Source organism: Rattus norvegicus, chromosome 18, assembly GCF_036323735.1.
Source record: "Rattus norvegicus strain BN/NHsdMcwi chromosome 18, GRCr8, whole genome shotgun sequence".
NCBI lineage: Eukaryota > Metazoa > Chordata > Mammalia > Rodentia > Muridae > Rattus > Rattus norvegicus.
The window spans coordinates 49,371,741-49,392,747 of record NC_086036.1 but is presented as its reverse complement, the minus strand read 5'-3'; the positions used below and the strand labels follow the sequence as shown (position 1 = coordinate 49,392,747).

The following is a 21,007-nucleotide window of genomic DNA, read 5'->3' as shown; positions in this document are numbered from 1 at the left end:
TTACACGGCAACTCATCCCCGGCATTTAAAATTTGGATGGTTTGACAGAGGAATCTCTAATTTCCGCTTCCTGTGAAGACTGGAAGGTTGTGATAAACAACCGTTGTGCCAACAATCAGCAGGGGAAGAGCCACCTTCTGCACAGCTGTGATGATGTCCAGCCCTCCGGTGGGACCGGCCGAGTTGCCACTCATTTCCAGCTTTGACCTACTGAGATATTCTGGCTTCATAAAAGCCAGACAGTAAGACTATTGAGGGGACATTCCCTCCAAGAACACAGGTCTAGGCCGAGTTGAAAGAATAGAAAGAATTTGGTTATCTTTGCAGACCTGGAAAGAGAGATAACTCCGAAGATAATGCTATAACAAATGATCTTTTAATATTGAAACGAAATCCTGTCACACTCGGAGATTTTAATTATGCCTGGGCTTCTCCCAGAAAGGATGCTGTTTAATCCTCGTAAAAATCTTGTGAGCTTTAGGCAGCTGGCCCTGTGGATGAAGAGCTTGCTGACCCTAAGAGGACTGACGTGTAGAGTTCCAGAACACACCTAAAAGCCAGGCAGGTTAGACTAGCCAGAATTGGGGAGCTCAGGGTCAGTAAGAGACCCTGGATCCATAAATAAAGTGGCCAGCAATTTAGCAAGCTGCCTATTTGTGGAGCCAATTCACAGAAACAAGCCCATTTGCACGTGGATACATGTGTCCCAACATATGTGGATACGCATACACCGACACATACCACACACTCATGCATAGGTGAAAAATAAAAAAGTACAATTACCCTAAGCTGGGCGTGATGGCAAATGCCTTTGATCCCAGCGATGTGTAGGCAGAGACAGGTGGGTCTCTGTGGACTACAAGTCAAGTGACAGACTTGGCTACATAGAGAAACAGTGTCTCCAAAACCAAAAACAAGTTAAACTTACTTTGTGAATGGAAGAACTGAGGCTCAGACCAGAATTACTTGGGAGAGTCATGAAGACTGAAAGTCATGTGACTTGGAGCTCAGGCATTCCTGACACCTGACTTTCTGAGTTTAGAGCTCTACAGTCTCAAATGGGTATTAGTGGCCCTTTCTCAAGAATTTAAAGATACCATATTTAATTGTCACACTTATTTATAGAGGAACCTTGCCACAAATTAAGTGTTTTTTTTCTCCTCCCTTCCCTTCCCTCCCTACTTTCCCTCTCCTCTCCTTTCTCCCTCTTTCTTTCTTGAATGCTGTTATTTTTTGACAATTTTACACATATAAACGATGTATTTGCTTTCACTCCGAACTCTTTCTCACTGCCTCCAACACCCTCCAACACATCTGCCTCCCTACCTTCCAGTCCCCTCCTTTCTTTTGTCTGTCTGTCTGTCTGTCTGTCTGTCTCTCTCCTGTAAACCACTGAGTCTAGTTAGTGTTGCCTGCTGGAATGCTGGCTGATCTTGCCTTGACCAGGTGGAAGTCCAGTGCGTGTCACTATAACTGCAGTAAGTCCAATGGCCACATCACACCAGCTGTCATGTCCTGTCACAACGCTTTACTCTTCAGCTCTCGCTCTCTTTCTCTCCTCTCTTCAGTGGTAGGCCTGAGCCTCAGAGCAGTTGTCTTTCTGATTTAGAGGCAGGGTCTCCCTCGATAGCCCAGGTTGGCCCAAAATTTACAGGAATCCCCCTGCTTCAGCCTCTTGAGTACTGATATTACAAGGGTTTATCCCTCCACACCCAGCTCTTCCAAATCCTTCTTCCAAATGGAGGCTGATTTTCTAAGCAGTTCTCAAAAGTCAGTTTTTGGTATCACATTTTTACAAACAACAGCTAGTCAATAAGTGTGTTAATTTTATTAGTCCAGGGAGCTTGGCTTAGTTTTATTAATATTATATATATTATATAACATATATATACATATATACATATAGTATATATATGGGCCTGTTTATATATACGGAGATGGTGTGAAGACAGGAAATACTAATATAATTTCTAATTTCTTCTCCCTAGAAGTTGTTGAAAATAAAGCATAAAAATACTACACATCAGGATTTATCCAGAATATGAAATAGATATAGAAAAAAGGAGCTTGCTATAAACCGATGCCCTTTCGATTGCAGAAATTTATAGAAATAGAAAGCTAGTAGGCCGGCAGGTTAGTGAATTCAGTGACTGTCAGTTTGAATTTGCACGCTTTGTATGCTCATAGTGCGATGAACCTTCCATTGTTTAACAGATACAATTTACATATGCTATAAACAGTTTTTTATGTATTCGGATGCAGTAATTGGTACTTCATAAGCCTGTAATAAAATTTCCTCTCATGGACTTAACCTAATATGTGATGCTTTATGCTAGAACCAAAGCCTCTTGTTGTTTAGACACCAAGAAGGGAATTAGATTACGGAACTGCGGACTTAGATGATGATGGAATATTACGGTCCATTTGTAGACGGCAACTTCCATGTCATTAACTGTGTGCAGTCTGTGAAAATAAAGGTACCACGCAAATGATGCTGGCAACTTTTCGGCAGCTCCAGGGAGGGGACTTTACAAACAACGACATTTAGAGAGGAGATCCTGATGCAGAGAGCTGAAACGCTACTGCAATGGCAGGGCAAGTAAAGGCACCTGCTGCCAGGTCACGCTTGGCGACCTGAGTCTGATCCCTAGGATCCCACATAGTAAGAGAGAACTGACTTCCAGAAGTTGTCCTCTGACCTGTAAGTGTGCCCCACCACACACACACACACACACACACACACACAAACACACACACACACACACACAGAGTTTGGAAACGAGAGATATATCAAAAAATTTTACTACAAGAAAAACTGTGTGTGTGTGTGTGTGTGTGTGTGTGTGTGTGTGTGTGTGTGTGTGTATTCGTGTGCTCTTGGAAGTCAGAGAGGTCGTTGCAATTCCATGGCTCTGGAATTACAGATAATTGGGAGTTGCCTGCCTGGGTGTCAGGAACTGAACTCAAGCCCTGTGGAAGAGCATCAAGTACTATTAACTTTGACACTATCTCTCCACGTCCTCCCACCCCTCATCTTACTTCATTTGATTAATGTTACAGATTTTTTTTTAGTGGTGTGACTATTTTCTGGAATGTAGTGATAATCTAATCTGGGTTTTCAGCCTTGATGGAAATCCTCAAGGAAAATAAGTGTATGTTTTAAATAAAAACTATAAATTATAGAAGGTCAGTTTTTATAGCGATTAAGTCATGAGATTATTCATGTAAAAGAATTATCATGTAAAAGTATTCATGTAAAAGTAACTAGCATTTAATATAACACCTTGGTAAAAAAAAAAAACAAAAAACAAAAAACTGCTTTTCACATAAGCCAGCTGTGATTCTTCTTACTTTTAGATATCCACCACAAAAGAGCACAGCGCTCAACAACGCACACAAAACTGAACGTCATTTTAGCTTTATATGAATACCACATTTCAGGTAAAACTCTCCGGATCCCTGAAGGGCTTTACAGGTAATCTAGCTCAGTCTCCATATCCTTTTCTTTTGGAGACAAAGAAGAGAAAGAACAGTGTAGAAGACAGCAGCAGGGCTCAGAGATCGAATTATTATTGCACTCAAAACATCTTCTAGGTTTACAGAGCAAGAAAGCAGCAGGTGTTAGCACACTTAGTCCTCTACCTCCTGAGACCTCACTTCAGCTAGTTTATTTTTTGCCGTATTATCTGTTACTTTTGACTTTCCGGGCGGAATTCTTGCAAATTTTAACGCTAACAGTGTCCACGACGGCTCCAACCGATTCGCTTTTTAGTTAGATAATCTTCAAAATCCATGTTATCTCCCCCGTCCCCCAAAGTTTGAAATCGGAAGGGGAAATGTGGGTTCACGGCACTTTCCCCTCGTTAACTTTTGGCCTTGATTTGCAAATTTACTATGTCTGCATAGAACCTACTCCTTTAAATATTCTCGCCCACGTGACAATGTGTTTTTCCTCTCTCCCCCTCTTTTTAGAGACGTTTCTAAAGTATTGCTTAATCTGGGAGAGATTACGTCAGCGCCAGCAGTTACAGTAACTACCGCATTGACGCTACTTGTTTTCATAGGACCAACAGTTGAAGTGATGAGCATGAGCGGTTCACACTCAGGCCATTATTTTTTTTCGTGACAATACGTTCGGTCTCAGATGCCTGAGAACTAGCATTAAAAACGCTATTGCTTTATTTCTCAGATTACCGCCGAGCAAAACCCTCAAAACACACTGCCCTCCTACTCATTTAAAGAGAAAAACTACACAGAACCGGGAAGCGTTTAGAGCTACGGTGCGCTTGCGCAGCCTGAGACGGGGGCGGGAGGATAGTGATGGTTCAAGTCTCCTGCCTTTCCGCATGCGACCAGCAGGCGGCGCTGCGGGCTAATGCTGTCGTGTTTTCCCAGGGCTCTTGGAAAGAGCGTCAAAGGGCGGGAGGTGAAGCCGGCTGATGGGCGTTCTATCCTCGACCGCCCTGGTCTCTATCGCCCTTTGTCCTCCAACCTCCCCCGGGCTCTCGGCCCGCGGGCCTGGTTGCTAGGCGGAAGCGGGGCGCGGCGGCGTCCGCTGCGGCTGCCCGGGCGTTTGAATAGCGGCTTAGCAGGCGGCAAAAGGTGCCGGGGCGGCGGGCTTGTTGGGGAGCAGGGCCAGGCAGCGGAGCAGCCTTCATCGAGTCGGGGCTGGGTTAGGGCCTGGGCGGCGGCCTGGGGAGCGGGGCCGGCCTGCGCCCCTCACTCGGCCTCTTTCCTGCAGACCCCGCCGCCACGACCATGGTCCCCAAGTCCGACCAGCTGCTCATCGTCGTATCCATCCTCGAAGGTGAGCGGCCTCGGGTTTTTTGCAACTGCTGCTTCCCGAACCTCAGCAGAGTAATGTGTGACCGAGGCTTTGTTAACCTTACGAACCCTGTCATCTCTGCCTTTGTGGTCCCCGAAGACTTGTTCAGTTGCATGGAGCGAGGTCTGTTAGGCAATTGATTTAAACATCTCTCCGGGGAGCGTGAGTGCTATTAGGGATAAGTGATATTTAGCGTGACTAGCCGTAGCCCCAGAGAATGTAGAAAAAACGATTTCCATCAGAAGCAGCCTGTCGATGGCTTTTATATATGAGCTAAAAGTGCCTGCAAAGCACCTTCTGTTCAGCAGTCCCCGCTAATACCATTTGTAAGAACTTTGCCATTGACTTTAATACAGGCTTTGTACCATTTCAGATGTATTGCCGAGACTGTTCCCTTCACATGTCTTGATGGCCTACCTAGGGGACTACCGTGGTTGGGGTGTTAAATGATCCTTGCATGTTTGTTGAGTGAGTTTATCGGGGACTTACTGAACGTCAGGTGCTGTGCTGGCAATGCAGATGACTCTAGGTCTGGAAGCTTAGAGAGTAAGTAAAGTGGGCAGTGGGTCATGCTGGGATGACCACCCTTTTTGGGGAATGCTTTCCTGAGGAGTTGGCAGTTATGTGGATCTTGAAGCTAATTAGGAATGGGTCAGATGACAGAGGCTTTTCAGATGGTCTGTTGAGCCGCATAAAGCACTGAAGATGTGGGAAAAAAGACATGCTTTGCTCTCAGCTTCATTCAGCAAATGTTGCTTCGATTCATCGTCGTTAGCTGAGTGGGGACCAAGTGAGGTTGTTTCGTAAACTAGAGCAGGTTGTCAGTTATGAGAGTTTAAACCACGGGTGTTGGTTCAGCCCTTCTCCCCTTGGGAGAAGTCTGATCCTGTTTGAGAAAAGGGAAAAAAGAAATACAGTGTAAAAATAGCTTCTGAGTTTTGGAATAAGAAATTGACCAGAGGCTATTAAACAATAGGGACAATAATAATTGTTTCTTTATTGCTTAAAAACACAGGATTGTGCAGGAAGTGGTAGCTCAGGCCTTTAATCCCAGCACTTGAGTGGCTGAGAGAAGGCTAATCCCTGTGAGGTCAAGGCCAACCTGGTCTACTAATGATTTGCTGCACCCCACTGAACAAACAAATAAAAAAACTCCCAAATAAACCAAACCCCACAAGACTCAAATAATCTTCTAATTGGTTGATAGAGGCTGTTAAATTTAGAACTGGGCCCTTCTCTATGGAAAAAAATGTGATTTCCTGCCTTCCTAGATACTGGGGTCTGTTTACTTGGGATAAACAAATTATGGTGTAAGACACTATATGTTAGGCTACACTATAATAACTGTGTGATGTAGACCATAAACGTGGGTTTGGCAGTAGGAGTAGTGATTGAAGTAGCTTCTTTCTTGAGCACTAGACAGACAAGGGTAGAAGAAAGTCATTTCTGGTGACCAGAGAAGCCAGAATAATTGGAGTGGAAGGAAGGCACAAGAGGAAGGTACAATATTTGGGAATATTGTACTTGGTCAGAAAGAACCAGAGTGAATCGACTTTGGAGGACCTTGGAAGCCAAGGAGGGTGTTATTCTAAGAAAAGCATTTGTGCCTATAGTCCTACTTAGAAAAATGAACTTTACTGGTGTTTGGTTTAAGAGTTATATTCAGGAAATAGAACCAGGAATCAGGGATTTTGGTTAGGTTGTTAGTACAAACACACCTAAAACTGGCATGCCGTCCTCTCCCCAGCTCTGGCAGTGTTTACATCAACCTGGGCACCTAGGATTCCTCACCATTCTCTATTCCGCCTTCCATCCCCGTCTCCCAAATGGTCGCATTACACACACGGTCTCCACTGCGTGCCTGGGTTCAAACCTTCACTGTCACCTGACCTGCAGTAATGATCTCTGTCTGTCTTCCTATCATTTCCTTCCTTTCCAGAAATAGCTGCTGCCCTGGACTACCTGGCAGTGATCTTTCTGATCCATAGATACTGTCTTCATTTTTTCAGAGTTCTACACTCTTAGCCTGTTAAGAACTCCTGCCCCCCCCCCCCTTTAGGTTTCATATGTCCCCAGGACTCTGCTCACATTGAGCTACTTGTCATTTCTTAACTACATTTCTAGAAATGTCCCTTATTAAAGGACCTGTGATAAAGACAAGGCAGCCCGGGGAGGGAAGGGTTATCACATCCTATATCCCAATTACGGATCAGCACCGGGGGAAGTCAGAGCAGGTACTGAAGCTGTCCACGGAGGGAAGCTGTCCACGGAGGGCCGATTATGCTTACTGGTTTGCTTTCCATGGCTTCCTCAGCCTGCTTTCCTTTACACTATACAGACCGCCTGCCCAGGGGTGGTATAGCCCACAACTATCATTAATCAGTAAATGACCCACAGACTTACTTACCTACAAGCCAATCAGAGGGAGGCATTTCCTCCATTGACGGCCCCTCATCCTAGATGACTCCAGCTTCCCCAAGTGGCAAAATACAACAACAACAAAAAAAACAAGAACAACTAACCAAACAAAAAATTAACCAGCACAGAGTTTAAAGAGCCTCAGGCTGACATTGTTAAGGGACGTTTTTCAGATTGATTTATTTAGTTGTGTGTCTGTGTGAGTGTATGCACATGTCCATGGCTTGAGAGACCAGATGCCAGCTTTGGTCACCTCCTCAGCCACTCTGCCTGTTCCCCCTGAAGCTGGGAGCCAACCTACCACAGTGATCCTGGTGTCTCACAGATGATGCCCTGGGAGCTGCAGTTACATCACAGGATGCCTGGCTTGCTACTCCAAACTCCAGTCCTCACGATTGCACAGCAAGCCTCTTCTAAACGGCTCTCTAGTCCCTCACCTGACATTCTTAAGGTTGCGATTAGAGGCCTTTTCTTTCTTCTTTAAAACCAGAGCATTTATTTTGTGACTGATTGTTGAAATTCTCAAGGTGAACTGAATGCTACAATGGTTGCCTCTCTTGGTTTGGGTGGTGTTCATGGAGTCCTCCCTGGACAATCTTTTGGTAATATTTTGTCCCTTACCTGGGCACCCCAGTTTTACTTTCTCTTTGATGGGAAGTTTGTCACAGGGTGGTTGTCTTTTGGGTCACAGCAGTGGCGCAGTGTGTGTCCTGTTGCAGTGCTTTTCACACGGTGCAGTTCCTTTCCAGCCTCTTCTGCTGACGGACGGTGGTTAGGGTTGGTTTTGGGCTCTCGTCATCCAGGCTCTTGGCTACCACTTCGCAAGCGTTGGGCTTATCAATGTGCACCACCATCTCAACAAATTTGGTCTTTTCTACCCATTTAATTCCTAACCAAGAACGGTGTGTGTGTGTGTGTGTGTGTGTGTGTGTGTGTGTGTGTGTGTGTTGTGTACTTAACAGTGGTTAAAATTCTCTTCTCTATGATCCCCTCAGCAGAGTGAAAGCCAAACTGATTGCCTCAGTGCAAGATGGTTAGGGGTTCTTACTTGCTGTTTACTTTCTTCCAGTTTTGAGATTGTCTTTCTCATAGGCTCTTGGTTTTCTTTTTAGGAGAAGTATATGTTTTATTCTTTCTGAAGCCACTTATTTTTACCATTCATTTATCTTCCTTTTAATGTACTTTTCTGTGAGCAAGTGAGTGGTGGCACTCATGCTGTCGGGTCCGATAGATAACCTGTTAGAAATGCAGGCTCTCAGGGCAACCTAGACCTGCTGAGCCTGAATCTATATCTGAACAGGATCTGCAGTGATTTGCAGTCACATTAGTGCTGGACAGGCAGTAATTGCCAAGTTACAGCCTCTAGTTTATGAACGTAAGTGCAGATGCACTTGTGAGATAGTTTGTGCAGCACGCCTCGCTCAGCCACCTGGGCACACATCAATACTTAAGGCATGCACTAAGTGATCCTATTTGATTTCTGGTTTGTGCGTGTATTCTTTCTTTAGGTCGCCATTTCCCCAAACGTCCAAAGCATATGCTTGTGGTGGAAGCAAAGTTTGATGGGGAGCAGTTGGCCACTGATCCTGTCGACCATACTGACCAGCCAGAATTTGCTACTGAGTTAGCCTGGGAGATCGACAGGAAAGTCCTTCATCAGCACAGGTGAGGCTGTTCTCGACTATGTCTGCGTCTCTGTCCTTCCTTACAGCTTTTTTTTTTTTTTTTTGGTTCTTTTTTTCGGAGCTGGGGACCGAACCCAGGGCCTTGCGCTTCCTAGGTAAGCGCTCTACCACTGAGCTAAATCCTCAGCCCCTCCTTACAGCTTTTTATGCTTTATAACTTACTGATTATGGTGGTAGTCATATTTGTTGAGTGTGTTTTTGCATTTTCGCTCTTGAGACAGGGTCTCTTAGTTTCATTTTATGTTGTGATAAAGCACCCTCATGAAAGCAACTTAAAGGGAGAAAGGGTGATTAGCCCACAATTCAGGCTACTGATGTCCTTGTAGGGAAGTCAGGGTTGCAAGAACTTGTGGTAGCCAGTCCTACATCTGCTGTCGAGAGGAGAGCACACAGCGAGCGGTGTGCTGATGCATGCAAGCTTGAGCTCAGCTCACCCTCCTCATGCTACACATTTAGAACACCCTGCCTGGGAATGGAGTCACCCACAGTGGGTGAGGCTTCCCACCTCAACTGGACTTAAAGAGTACATTTTTTTAAATGAATTTTGTGACTAGAAACAGTCAAGAACAGCAGTACTTTTATTTATTAAATGGTTAAAAATATATTTCTAAAAACTGGGCATAGTATGGTTTGCCTCTAATCCCAGTACTTTGGAGGTGGAGGAGTTCAAGGCCAGCTTGGGCTACATAGACCCCTGTCTCAGAAAAAAGAAAAGAAATAAAGGAACCTACCACCGTCAAAACTCCTACATAAGTGCTTTGGTACTAAGTCAGATCAGAACAGAAAATTAACAAAATTGAAGAATTCTTACTGCTTTTATTGCTAGATAAGAACATGAACTTATTGGAAGGGCTTTTAATGAATGTTAAAGTTTTGTCTTTTCACTGGCATTCAGAGTATTTGTTTAGACTGAGTTTTATTATGAGATGTAACTATCTAAGCACCACGTGATACAGTCCTTTGGTTATTTAGGCTAAGAATTCCTTGGTGAATTTTGTGCTAAGTGGAGTTAGAGATTCTGTTGGATCAGTGCTGCCAGCAGCTATTCAGCTCCGCATGAGTCACTGTCGTCTCACAGAGCATTGCCAAGCGTTGCAGTACTGCATTTTAGATTTCGTGGCATTTAATTGCTAAGTTTACTTTTATTTTTTATTTTTTAGCTACAAAGAAGGCTGAAAGCAAATATGTATTTTTAATATAGTACTGTATAAGAAAAATAATTTTTTGTCATTTTTAAACATTCATGATGATTTCTGACTTGCACAGGACCAGACATATCACAGCTGTGTAGGAAGAATTGACCTAGTTGGTGTACAGATAAGTAGATAAAAATAGTAGTTTTCGCCAGTTAAGGAGTCATTTAGAAAATAGGAACTAGATATAGTTGGCCCAGTGAATGGGTACTCTGGAGGATAACGTCATCTTTAGGCTTTGAGAAAGCTAGGAGAGCCTCACTGTTTCTCACACATACGTCACTGTGCAGGTTACAGCGCACTCCCATCAAACTGCAGTGCTTTGCCTTGGATCCTCAGACTTCTGCCAAGGAAACCGTAGGCTACATTGTTTTGGATTTAAGAACAGCTCAAGAAACAAAGCAGGTATTGTCCTTTTGGTTTTGTTAATTATTCTGATAAATAGTGGATGACAGAATATGAGCCAGTTACCAACAATGACCTCAGGATGATGTCTAGACTCTTGCTTTAGTTTTTGAGTCAGATTTGAAAACTTCAACCTTTACTTGTTCTTTTGAGCTGTCTTTCTCCAAGAAACTTGTTCTGGAGCTCAAACCTGTGTATAAGTAACTTCCACCCAGGGCACAGGCTGAGCTTTTCTCTTAGAGGCTGTCCTTCAGTGCCCTTGGTTCAGTGAACATTCCTCACCCCTCTCTGTTTTCCCAAGTTCTAAATCCAGAGGTCTCCTGGACACTTTTCTGCTCCCTCCTCCATAGCCATCGGTGCAGATGGTTTCGTCCATTTGTGATCTTTCCTGCATTTTCACCGCTGCTGCATCTAAGCCTCCGTTGTTTCTTACTGTGGCTATCACAATGTCCCCTTCCTTTCTAGTTTGGTATCTTTGTAGCTGAATTACTCATTGTGTCTACTAAATCCTGACTCAGGACACTCTGTTTTCCCTAATCTTCCTCATGAAACTTGATACTTTCCAGCACTTTTGAGACTGAGGCAGTAGGATTACAAGTTTGAGGTCAGCCAGGACTACATATATACTAAGACCTCACCTTCTCCAAAATAGCCCCTAAAATCTGACATTTATAAGTTGGTGCCAAGCCAAAATAAATGTTTTTTAGGGACAGTGTGGAGTGGCAGCAGCCTGACCCTGGCGCTCTGGCTCGGGCCTGTGAGTCTGAGAGCCTCTTGCTGCCTGTGGTCACACTCGCTCCTCAGAGGAGCAGGAGAGCAAGCCTGCCCGTGGTGATGCACCCGCAGTCCCAGCTCTGGGAGTCAGAGACACGTGGGTTTGTAAGAGTGAGGCCAGCATGGTCCTCAGAGTGAGTTCTGGAATAACCAGTGCTACGCCGAGAAAACTCTGTCTTGAACCCCACCTCCCCACCCCCTCAAAAAAAAAAAAAAAAAGCAGCACTGACAAAATTGTGCCAAAATAGACAGTGTTTGTGTTTTGTTCTGATGAAAAACTGAGTAGGTTTCATTGCTGTGGCTTCTGGCCCTGCCCTGGGTCTCAGGGTTGAAGCTAGGTCTTTCGTGCTAGACACGCATCCTGTACTGAGCTGTGTCTGTGGCCCTTACTTCTTATTTTGCAACAGTTACACTGAGTTACCCCTGCTGGCCTTGCCTCCTAGGTAATGGAGATTGCAGGTTTGCCTTAAGTTTTCCTTTTTATTGATGTGTCTCTTTCAGGCTTTTATTATCTTATATTTCTTATCATCATCATAACAATAACATTATGATATTATAAGGTTTACTTTGCAACAATAACTCATTTAAGGACAAGCATGTGGACCAAGGCTAAACTTGAACTCTAAGCACTCCTGCATCAGTTTCTTAAAGTGCTACATATATATAGCCATATGCCAGCTACCTAAAAGATCTTGTTAAACTTTAAAATTAGTGTCTTCTCAAGCTCTTTCATTGCTTTGGTTTTTTGCCTTTCCATCTTTTATTTATTTTTGAGTTATTTGTGTGTGTCTGAGTGAGTATGCTTAAATGTGTGCATAGATGTGACACGGCACCCTGCTGACGGGCTCCTGCACCTGTGGTACACTTTGTTCTGGCTTGAGCCATGTGTTCTGGTCTGGGCACTGGAAATTCTGAGGGTGCTGTCTTGGGGGTCAGGTAGTTTAGTCTGCTACATTCTAGAAGGCCTTTGCTGTCAGTATCTGCCCAGTAGGTGGCTCGTGAGGCAGAACAGAGCCTTTTCCTCAACATTTAGTGCTATGTATTAGTAGTGACCAGTCACCGTCCTAACGCTGTGAAGAGACTCTGACAACTCTTGTAAAGGAAGATGTTTAGTTGGTGGCTTGTGTACAGTTTCAGAGGCTTCGTTCATTATCGCTGTGTTGGGGAGCATGGTAGTAAGATAGCAGGCATGGCAGGCGCAGTGCTGGAGAAGGAGTTGAGAGCTGCTTCTTGTTTCACAGGCTGAGAGAGTGAGATTGTGTTTGGTATGGGCTTTTGAAACCTCAAAGCCCATCCCCAGTGGCACACTTCCTCTAACAAGGTCACATCTATTCCCAACAAGGCCACACATACTCCAATAGGTCACGCCTTCTAATCCTTCTAATCCTTTCAAACAGTTCCACTCTTGGTGACTAAGCACTAATATATCAGCCTGTGGGGGCCATTTCTACTCGAAGTATTGTAAGTCATAACATTTTCATTTTCTTAGCTATTAGGAGCAAAGCAGAGTAGAAAGAAGAGATCTAACAGCAGCACTAAGCAAAGGAGTTAGGGGAACAGATGACAACAGGCTTTTGCTATTGATGGATAGCATGGTATCCAAGACTGAAGATCGATATGTATTGTTTTCTCCCCTATGATACTTACTTGACAAAGTGTTGGAATGGGAACAAAGATGACTGAACACTTCAGTATATTTCTTGAAGGGAAATGTAGTTGATGGCTTCCTAATCAAGAAAATGTGAAAAGAATTTTGTTGTACTCCGAGACAGGGAGTCTTTGGACATGTCTGGACTGTGTAGGCAGCTTGACTTGGAACTCAGAGATTTGCTTGCCTCTGCCTCCTTAGTGCTGGGATTAAAGGCTGTGCCACCATATGCTGGGTTTATATTTTCTTAAGGGGAAGAGTACTAGAAGGCTGCAGGGAAAACGTGAAAACCTCCGAGAGCATTCTGAGTACTTAACCCTGCAAACATCACGGTGCTTTCTGCTTTGTTTAGGCACCCAAATGGTACCAGTTGCTGAGTAACAAATACACCAAATTCAAGTCCGAGGTACAGATAAGCATCACTTTGGAAACAGATACAAAGGCACAGGTGGATAGTTTTAAAGCAAAAGGAGCCCCACCTCGGGATGGAAAAGGTTTGTACATCCTCTGTCTCTGGTGGGTTTTGTTGTTGTCGTTTTGATTTGTTTGTCTGTTTTGAGAAAGGGTCTCAACTAGACCAGCTGGTCTGGACCGCACTGTGTAGCTGAGGCTAGCCTTGTCCTCCTTATCCTCCTGCCTCTGCTTCTTGGTTGTCTGGGTTATAGGTGTGCACTGGTGTATGCAGTTTTGTGCATCTTCTCATAGAGACTCAGTTGCACATGGTCCTCTGCACTCACTTTAGGGAGGTGATGTCCTGGGAGCTGTGTGAGGGATATAAGCTGATTGACCAGTGTGTCGTCAGCCAGACACTATTGTGGGCACATGGACATGCGTGGCACTTGCTGACACAGGTTAGTGCACACTTACAAATCTTACAGCTTGGGAAAGCTTTTGTTTTCTTAACTTTATAGATATTAGAACAGAGAATTTTGTATCTTAAAAATTGTTACTTAGAAAAAGTTTCTTTCCAGGATTAGTATAGGAAACCCCTCAAATTAATATGTTTATTATTTAACTGGAGTTTAACAAAGTCTAAGTTCATTTTTAAAAATTTTATTTATTTAGAACTGTCTCACTGTATAGTTCACTTGGATATATATATATATAACTGAGACTTGCCTGCCTCTGCATGCCAGGGGCTGTGATTAGAGACATGCACCAGCACACTCTGTCGTCATAGCGAGATTGGAGAGTACAGAATGTTCCCATACCTTCAGTGTGTATTCACAGGAGCAACTTGTCCACCACAGCTCAGCACCCTGATGTTGGTGCAGTGGATGAAACGTCATTGATGCATTCTCACCAGAAGTGCAGTGTGTATTAGACGTCAGTGTATACACCACACACGCACGCACGCACGCACACACACACACACACACACGCACACGCACAAATGTGTGTGTGTGTGTGTGTGTGTCTGAATGTATGTCTGTATTCCATGCGTGCCTGGTGCTGGTAGAGGTTAGAGGGTATTAGATCCCTGGAACTGGAGTTACAGTAGTGAGCTACCATGTAGGTGCTGGGAACTGAACTCTGCTCTTTTGCAAGAGCAGCCATTGCTGTTAACTGCTGAGCCAGCTCTCTGGTCAAGATCTCACTTTTGTGTTGTCCGTTGTTTGGGTTTTAGTAACTGGATGTTAAGTCAGTGGGTTTGGGTTGGGGTGATGCCATGTACCCCATGTAGTTGAATTTAGAAGAGGTTCACTGTTGGGTGTCCTTTGTGCTCTGCCTGTTCAGCCTGAGAGAATTTGGAGTTGAGACCTTTGAGAACTAACTGGACTGAAGGGCTCTGCCTTTATGAACGAAGCAATTCTATTCATGGGCAAGTGGATTCTTATGTTACTGGGAGAGTGAGTGAGTGATCATTCGAGTGGGGCCATCTTTGAAGTCATACGCCTTGCACTACCTCAGTACCTGAAGAGTCCCCATTAATAAGAGCCTTACTAAAAGAGGATGTTGATGAGTTCTCTCTGCCATGAGAACTGTAAGATAGTTTCTTTATAACGTATTTAGTCTCACGTATTGTAATGTCGTAGCAGAAGATGTACTGAGACAGCTACGGATCCTTCTTGCTATCTTATGGCTTTGCCTCTCAGGTGCCATACCACTGGAGTCACAGCTTCAGCACAGGAAGCTGTTCTGGTTTTGTTTTGTTTATCTGTCTTTCAGCTCTTGTTCAGCCATTCCTCTAAGCACCTCCACTTCCTTTTACTAAAAATGTCTAGAAGTAAAGGCTTGGGTGTTAAACATGCCAGTTACTGTTTCATTGCTGCTCTCAGATGCATTTTGTAGACAGTTATGTAATGTGTGCGCATGTGTTTACATGCACATGCATAAATATATGTTTGTATACATAAGTAGTCTTAGGCTGTGCTGATGGGTGATGTGTAAAGAACAGAAGTGTCTCACAGTCTGGAGGCTTGGATGTCTGAGAAGACACCAGTATCTGATGCTGGTCTTGTTGATGTTCTTCATATGACAGAAACTGCAGGCAAGAAATGCATACCCTCCCTCAAACCCCTTAATGAGCACAGCGAGTCCCATTCTAAAGGAGCTGTCTGGACTTCACTGCCTTTAGAGACTTTGCTGCTTTTTTAACATTGTATTTTTCTGTGTATTAGTGTTTGGCTGCATGTAGGCGTGTACAGTGTCCTCAGTTTTCAGAAGAGGTCATGGGATCCCTTGGAAATGGAGTTCCAGACATTGTGATGTGGGTGCTGAGAACCGAACCCAGGTCTTGTGCAAAACCAGCCAATGCTCGTAAGCATCTGTCCAGCCTGAGACTGATCTCAAAACAGTCATCACAGTTGCCCCTCAGGAGTTTCAGCTCCTGAATGTTGGAAGAAACACACATGAACTATAACATACATGTACCTATTTGTATACATTCATCCATATGTCTTTAATGTTGCATAGTATGTATTTGAATTGACACTTTAATTGTTTTCTATGTCACAAATTTATCCTTATTTCCATACTTACAGCTTGTTTCCTTGTCATAAAAAACCTCATGCTTTCTGTTTATTTCTCTTTTGTTATTTGAAGATAGTTTTGCAATATAATATTCATGTGTAGCCCAGGTTGGCCACAAACTTTTAGCAGTTCTTCTGCTTCAACATCCGAGTGTTGTTATGAGTCAGCAGCTGGAGAAACCCATTATAGTTGCTGTTCGTAACTCCTGAGCTGGGCCTTCTCACAACGGCTGCCCATGCTAAGGTGCCCAATATCATGCTGAGCGCTTTGCTTTCAGAGTTTAATTTGATCTTCAGCAACCACAGAAAAGCATTGTGGAAGGAAAATGGAGACTGAGGAACACACAGTTTTCTGATAGGAGTAGTAAATGATCCTGGGATCAGGATGTCAGTCTCCGGCCTGTGTGTCTGCGCTCCCAACCATAGGTCGTTCTCAGCCAGGCTACAGTGACACAGTCCTTTGTGAAGCGCTAAAGGACGGGTTGCTTGCTGATGGTGTGAGTATGCAGGTTTTCATAAGCCATGGCACGGTCCCGCTGTCTGTCCTTGCTCTTGCTGCACTGAGCATGCCCACTCTGCTGCATTCCTCCAGCACTCTTAGGGTTCTAGCTTTGGGCGTGTCCTTTTCTTTTTCCATCACTAATCAGTTTGCAAACCTTTGAACCTATCTAGTCTTCTCACCCTGATGCTCACTTGACTGTTTTGGTCTCCTCTCAATTCCTTTTCATGGTTTTCCTTTATTGTTAAATACCAAAATCATAAAAGTTATCTGAGAAAACTCAGTGAGGTCTGTCCAGCCATGGCTCTTTCTGTAGTCAGTCCTTACTCGGTGAACTGCCACTCTTGTCTCAGGTTTTGGTTTTGGGCCTCAAACTGCTAGGTAGACGTCCAACTGAGGGGCTGTGTCATCAGCTCGTGTTGCCGTTGGTTTGTTTTGAAATAGTCTTCTAGCTGCCCAGGCTGGCTGTAAACTAGGCCTTGGACATGGAGTCCATTTGCTCCCCAGTGTTTGGGATCCTAAGGCTGCTCCATGAAGCTTCCTCAGGCCTGAGTTCTCTGGCTTTCTAACTTGCTTCTGGGTCTGTTGTGTACTATGTCTGTCTGGAACATGCCTGGTCTCTGCTCACTTACTGTTCTCTCTCAGCAAAGTCTGGCATATTCTTCACTCCAGAGCTCATGAGTTCAGTAAGAAACCTGCCATACATTCCTTTTCTATGTGGCCTATTTAGTAATTTTAAGAATATTTTACTTCAGAATATTCTTTTTATGTATAGAAAAATAAAGTTAAAGTTTCCTAGAGTAAAATTAAAGGAAACCTTTTGCAATACTGTGTCCATAGAAATGGCCAACTTCTTAATTAAATCCATATAGCGAATTTTGAAGTGTATATAGTGGGCCAGGGGTGGTGGCACAGGCATGAATTCTAGCATGTAAGAGGTTGAGATAAGAGAATTATGTCCTCAAGGCCAGCTTAGGTTACATAGTAAGTTCCAAGCCAGACTGGGTAACATAGTAAATTCTGGACCAAACTGGGCTATATTAACAAGACCTTACCCAAAAATAATAAAATATGGGGGATTGCAGTCTGATGTGGTTGTGTTTTGTCTGCGTAGTTCCTGCTAGCCTGTTAGGAGTTGACCCTAAGGACATCGTGGCAGTGTTGAATGAGGAGGGAGGCTACCATCAGATTGGACCAGCAGAGTGTTGTACTGACTCCTTTACTCTCTCAGTGACCATAGCATTTGCCACCCAGTTGGAACAGGTAAGACATCCCCTTGGACTAATGGTTTTTATCAAGTGTTTGAAATCCCATTTGTCTTCTATGAGCACTTGTACTCACATGTATGTACCCACATGTGGACTTTATGTATGTACCCACAGGTGGACTTGCACCCCTCATACACGTGGCTTAAAATGTATAAAAATACTTAGAAATATTTTCACGCTAGTAAGCATTTTTCTCTAGATTTCAACATCTTGATGACAAAAGAATAAACCAATTTCAGTGCTTGTACTTGTGTATGTGACGCTGTGAGGAGTAATGAAGGGGAATTCCACATTGGCTTCTTTGAATAAAATACTGTTTGAAGAAGTTAGCAATGTCAGGAACATTTGGGTTGGTGATTATATTTTATTGTGTGTGTGCTTGCAAACGTTAGCCTTTGTTCATGACTGCTAGAAGATACATGCTCCTGAGTCAGGATCACTTTCACGCACACAGTGAACAATGTAAACACGGCTGTGCTTTATGAGCTGCTCCCACCCGTCCGTCCATTTGTTACTTCTCTGTTGCTGGGACAAAGCTGTAAGCAGGGCAAGCAACTGCAGAAGAAAGGCTTTCTCTGGGTACAACAGGCCCAGAGGGGTAGAGTCCATCATGACAGCAAGTGGCATGTATGGCGGCAGGAAGCAGACGTGTGATCTTCTGCATCTGGGAACAGGAGAAAGGCGATTGTGACTGCCCACTAGTTACATTGTTTCTAGTCGGATGAAACCAAGACACAAGTGCTTTCCTCCCAGCACTGACTCAAAGGAAGGGGAGAGCATTGAGGGGAAACCAAAGTCCCTTTGCAGAGGCCAAGCAGCCACTGGGAGAGTTTCTATGAGAGAGCATAGAGGGGCAGCTTGTTCACTGCTGTGTGGTTAACTCTGCTGCCCTTTTGAAGTCTTGAAAGCTCCGAATGGCATCCTGTGCCTGAATTCTAGGCTGTTAAAGACTTTCTAAAAGACTCTCTGCCTGTGGTAAGAATTACTTGGAAGTTAAACATGCTATAAAATATATATAAAAGTCACTGAAGCCACTGTAATACAAATTTTTATATCATTTTTTTCATCATGAAGGAAGTCCCGTTACTTCAGCCAGCTCCCCCACTAGGGTCCCCAAGCTCAGTCTGATGGTTGGCTCCAAGCATCTACATCTGCATTGGTCAGATGCTGGCTGAACCTCCCTAGGAACAGCCAGCCACATGAGGTTCCTTTCAGCAAGCGCCACAGCAACAGTGTCAGGTTTGGGGTCTGCAGACAGGATGGATCCCCAGGCAGGGCAGTCCCTGGATGGCCCTTCCTTCAGTCTCTGCTCCATTTTTTGTCTCTGTCTTTCCTTTGGACAGGAACATTTCTAGGCTGAAAACTTTGAGATGGGTAGGTGGTCCCATCCCTTGACCAGGGCATGCCTATCTACTGGAGGTGGTCTCTACAGGTTCTGTCTCCCCTTCGCTGTCCATTTCTGCTAAAGTCATACCCATCGAGTCCTGGAAGCCTCTCACTTCCCTGGCTTCCCTGTATGTTTAATTTTAATACTTGAAATCAATGGATATTCTAGGAAGATGTTTTTGGAGTTTCTTAGATTCTAATACTCTTTTCTTACATATTTAGTTAATTCCATGTACCATGAAGCTTCCAGAAAGGCAGCCTGAGTTTTTCTTTTACTATTCTTTATTGGGAAATGATGTTACAAATGAGCCGTTTAGTGATTTGATCAACCCGAACTTTGAGCCGGAGAGGGCGTCTGTCCGCATACGAAGCAGCGTGGAGGTCCTTCGTGTGTACCTGGCTCTTCACTCGAAACTGCAGGTAAGCGCCTCGCCTCTGCGAACTGTTTTCTACCGGAGACGTTTCCAAGGCATCACACAGAAATCAGCTTGGTCCTGACTTGCATTGTGTTTCTGTGGCTGAGATGATTTTACCCTTTTAGTTTTGTATTAAAATCTCCAAGTCATTGGACTTACAGTTGCTTCAGAATTTCTGGAGTTAACACATTACCTACCACCCAGTTCCTAAGAAGGGCTTTGTCAGTTATGAGCCTGCAGTTGTGAGGTAGTACTTACAGCTGGGGGCCTGTTCCTTCAGCAGGCGTCTGTCCTGTTAGTGAAGAGGTAGCTCTCAGTACACGGATCAGATTCGTGATGGCAGAATTTACATTTTTATAAAACCTGCCCATAGGTGTTTTTCCTAAATATGTTTCAGTTGGATTCTGTTTAATACAGACCTCGAGACTAGTAGAAGTTCGTGGGCTGTCTTCTCTGATAGGTGGCGTTGATAAGCAGGAAGGTAGGGGATTGAGATAAACGTGCATAGTTACACAGCCATTTACAAGTCAAGCTCTGTCACTACACTTTGTACTTTGGATAGCTCATAAGGTATTAAATGATAGCGATATTAACCCTTAAACATATTTAACCCAATATCTGCTAAACCCAAGATATTTAGAAAACTAGAGACTATGAAATATTAGAATTTGAGGAAAAGTACTTTCAGTTTTATTCTGTATCATGGCATTGGCTTACCAGCTTCTAGCGCACACTGTAGTTATGAGCACACTTTGTTAGGGAGCTAGAGAGCTCTCAGCGGTTAGGAGTGTTTGCTGCCTTCACAGAGGACCGGAGTTCCCGTCTCAGCACAAGGCTCACAGCTGCCTGTAGCTCTAGCTCTAGGAGATCCCATGTCCTCCTATACTTACATGTCACATGGTGCACATACAGACACACACACACACACACACACACACACACACACACACCCTCACACACACACCCTCACACACACACACACACACACCCTCACACACACACACACACACCCTCACACACACACACACCCTCACACACCCACACACACACACACACACACACACACACACACACTCTCTCTTACTTCACATTTGCATATATGCACATATGTTAGCAATATTTATTGCCAGAAGTGACTTCATTTCTAGTTTTCTAAAGATACCAGCCTAGGGCTTGGGCTAGAAGCATTAACCTTGCTAACCACCCACGAGGACCATGTTTGGCTATCAGCACCTGTGTGTGTAATCAGCTATTAGTGTTTTCCCATCTTAAAATATTGTACCATTGGAGGTAGAGACAGGATAATCACCAGGACCTGCTGGCTGCTGGCCTTACCATAGAACATGAGCTCCAGGTTCAGGGAGAGACCCTGCCTCAAAAGAATGTGGTAGAAAGTGATGAAATGGACCTGGTCCTCTCCTGGCTATTTCACTTGTGTACACATGCAAAGGTGTGCACATAGCACACAACGAGAACTAGAAAAGGTTTCACAAATGAAGTTACCCCAGTAGCTTTATT

General features: G+C 44.1%; 1 protein-coding gene and 1 long non-coding RNA gene across 6 annotated transcripts in view; one reads left to right on the top strand and one right to left on the bottom strand.

The window, feature by feature from the left end:
* Positions 1-4,367: 4,367 nt before the first annotated feature.
* Positions 4,368-21,007, top strand: part of Cep120 (centrosomal protein 120) — a 62,115-nt gene continuing 45,475 nt past the window's right edge. For 2 of the 5 annotated variants that reach the window (XR_010059566.1, XM_063277303.1), the window contains exons 1-6: positions 4,413-4,807; positions 8,752-8,908; positions 10,412-10,526; positions 13,301-13,442; positions 17,534-17,682; positions 19,296-19,493. Coding sequence is in view for 4 of the 5 variants with exons in the window: in XM_063277303.1 (XP_063133373.1) it covers positions 4,759-4,807; positions 8,752-8,908; positions 10,412-10,526; positions 13,301-13,442; positions 17,534-17,682; positions 19,296-19,493 (810 nt within the window). In the remaining variant the exon portion in view is untranslated. Of the gene's footprint in view, positions 4,808-8,751; positions 8,909-10,411; positions 10,527-13,300; positions 13,443-17,533; positions 17,683-19,295; positions 19,494-21,007 lie in introns of all 5 variants that reach the window. The other 3 variants (XM_063277304.1, NM_001191697.1, XM_063277302.1) reach the window with 3 other exon arrangements.
* On the bottom strand, positions 5,558-6,591 carry LOC134483022 (uncharacterized). The gene is made up of 2 exons (XR_010059821.1): positions 6,544-6,591; positions 5,558-5,711 (listed from the first exon to the last, which is right to left on the bottom strand). It is a non-coding gene; the product is annotated as an uncharacterized LOC134483022 (long non-coding RNA).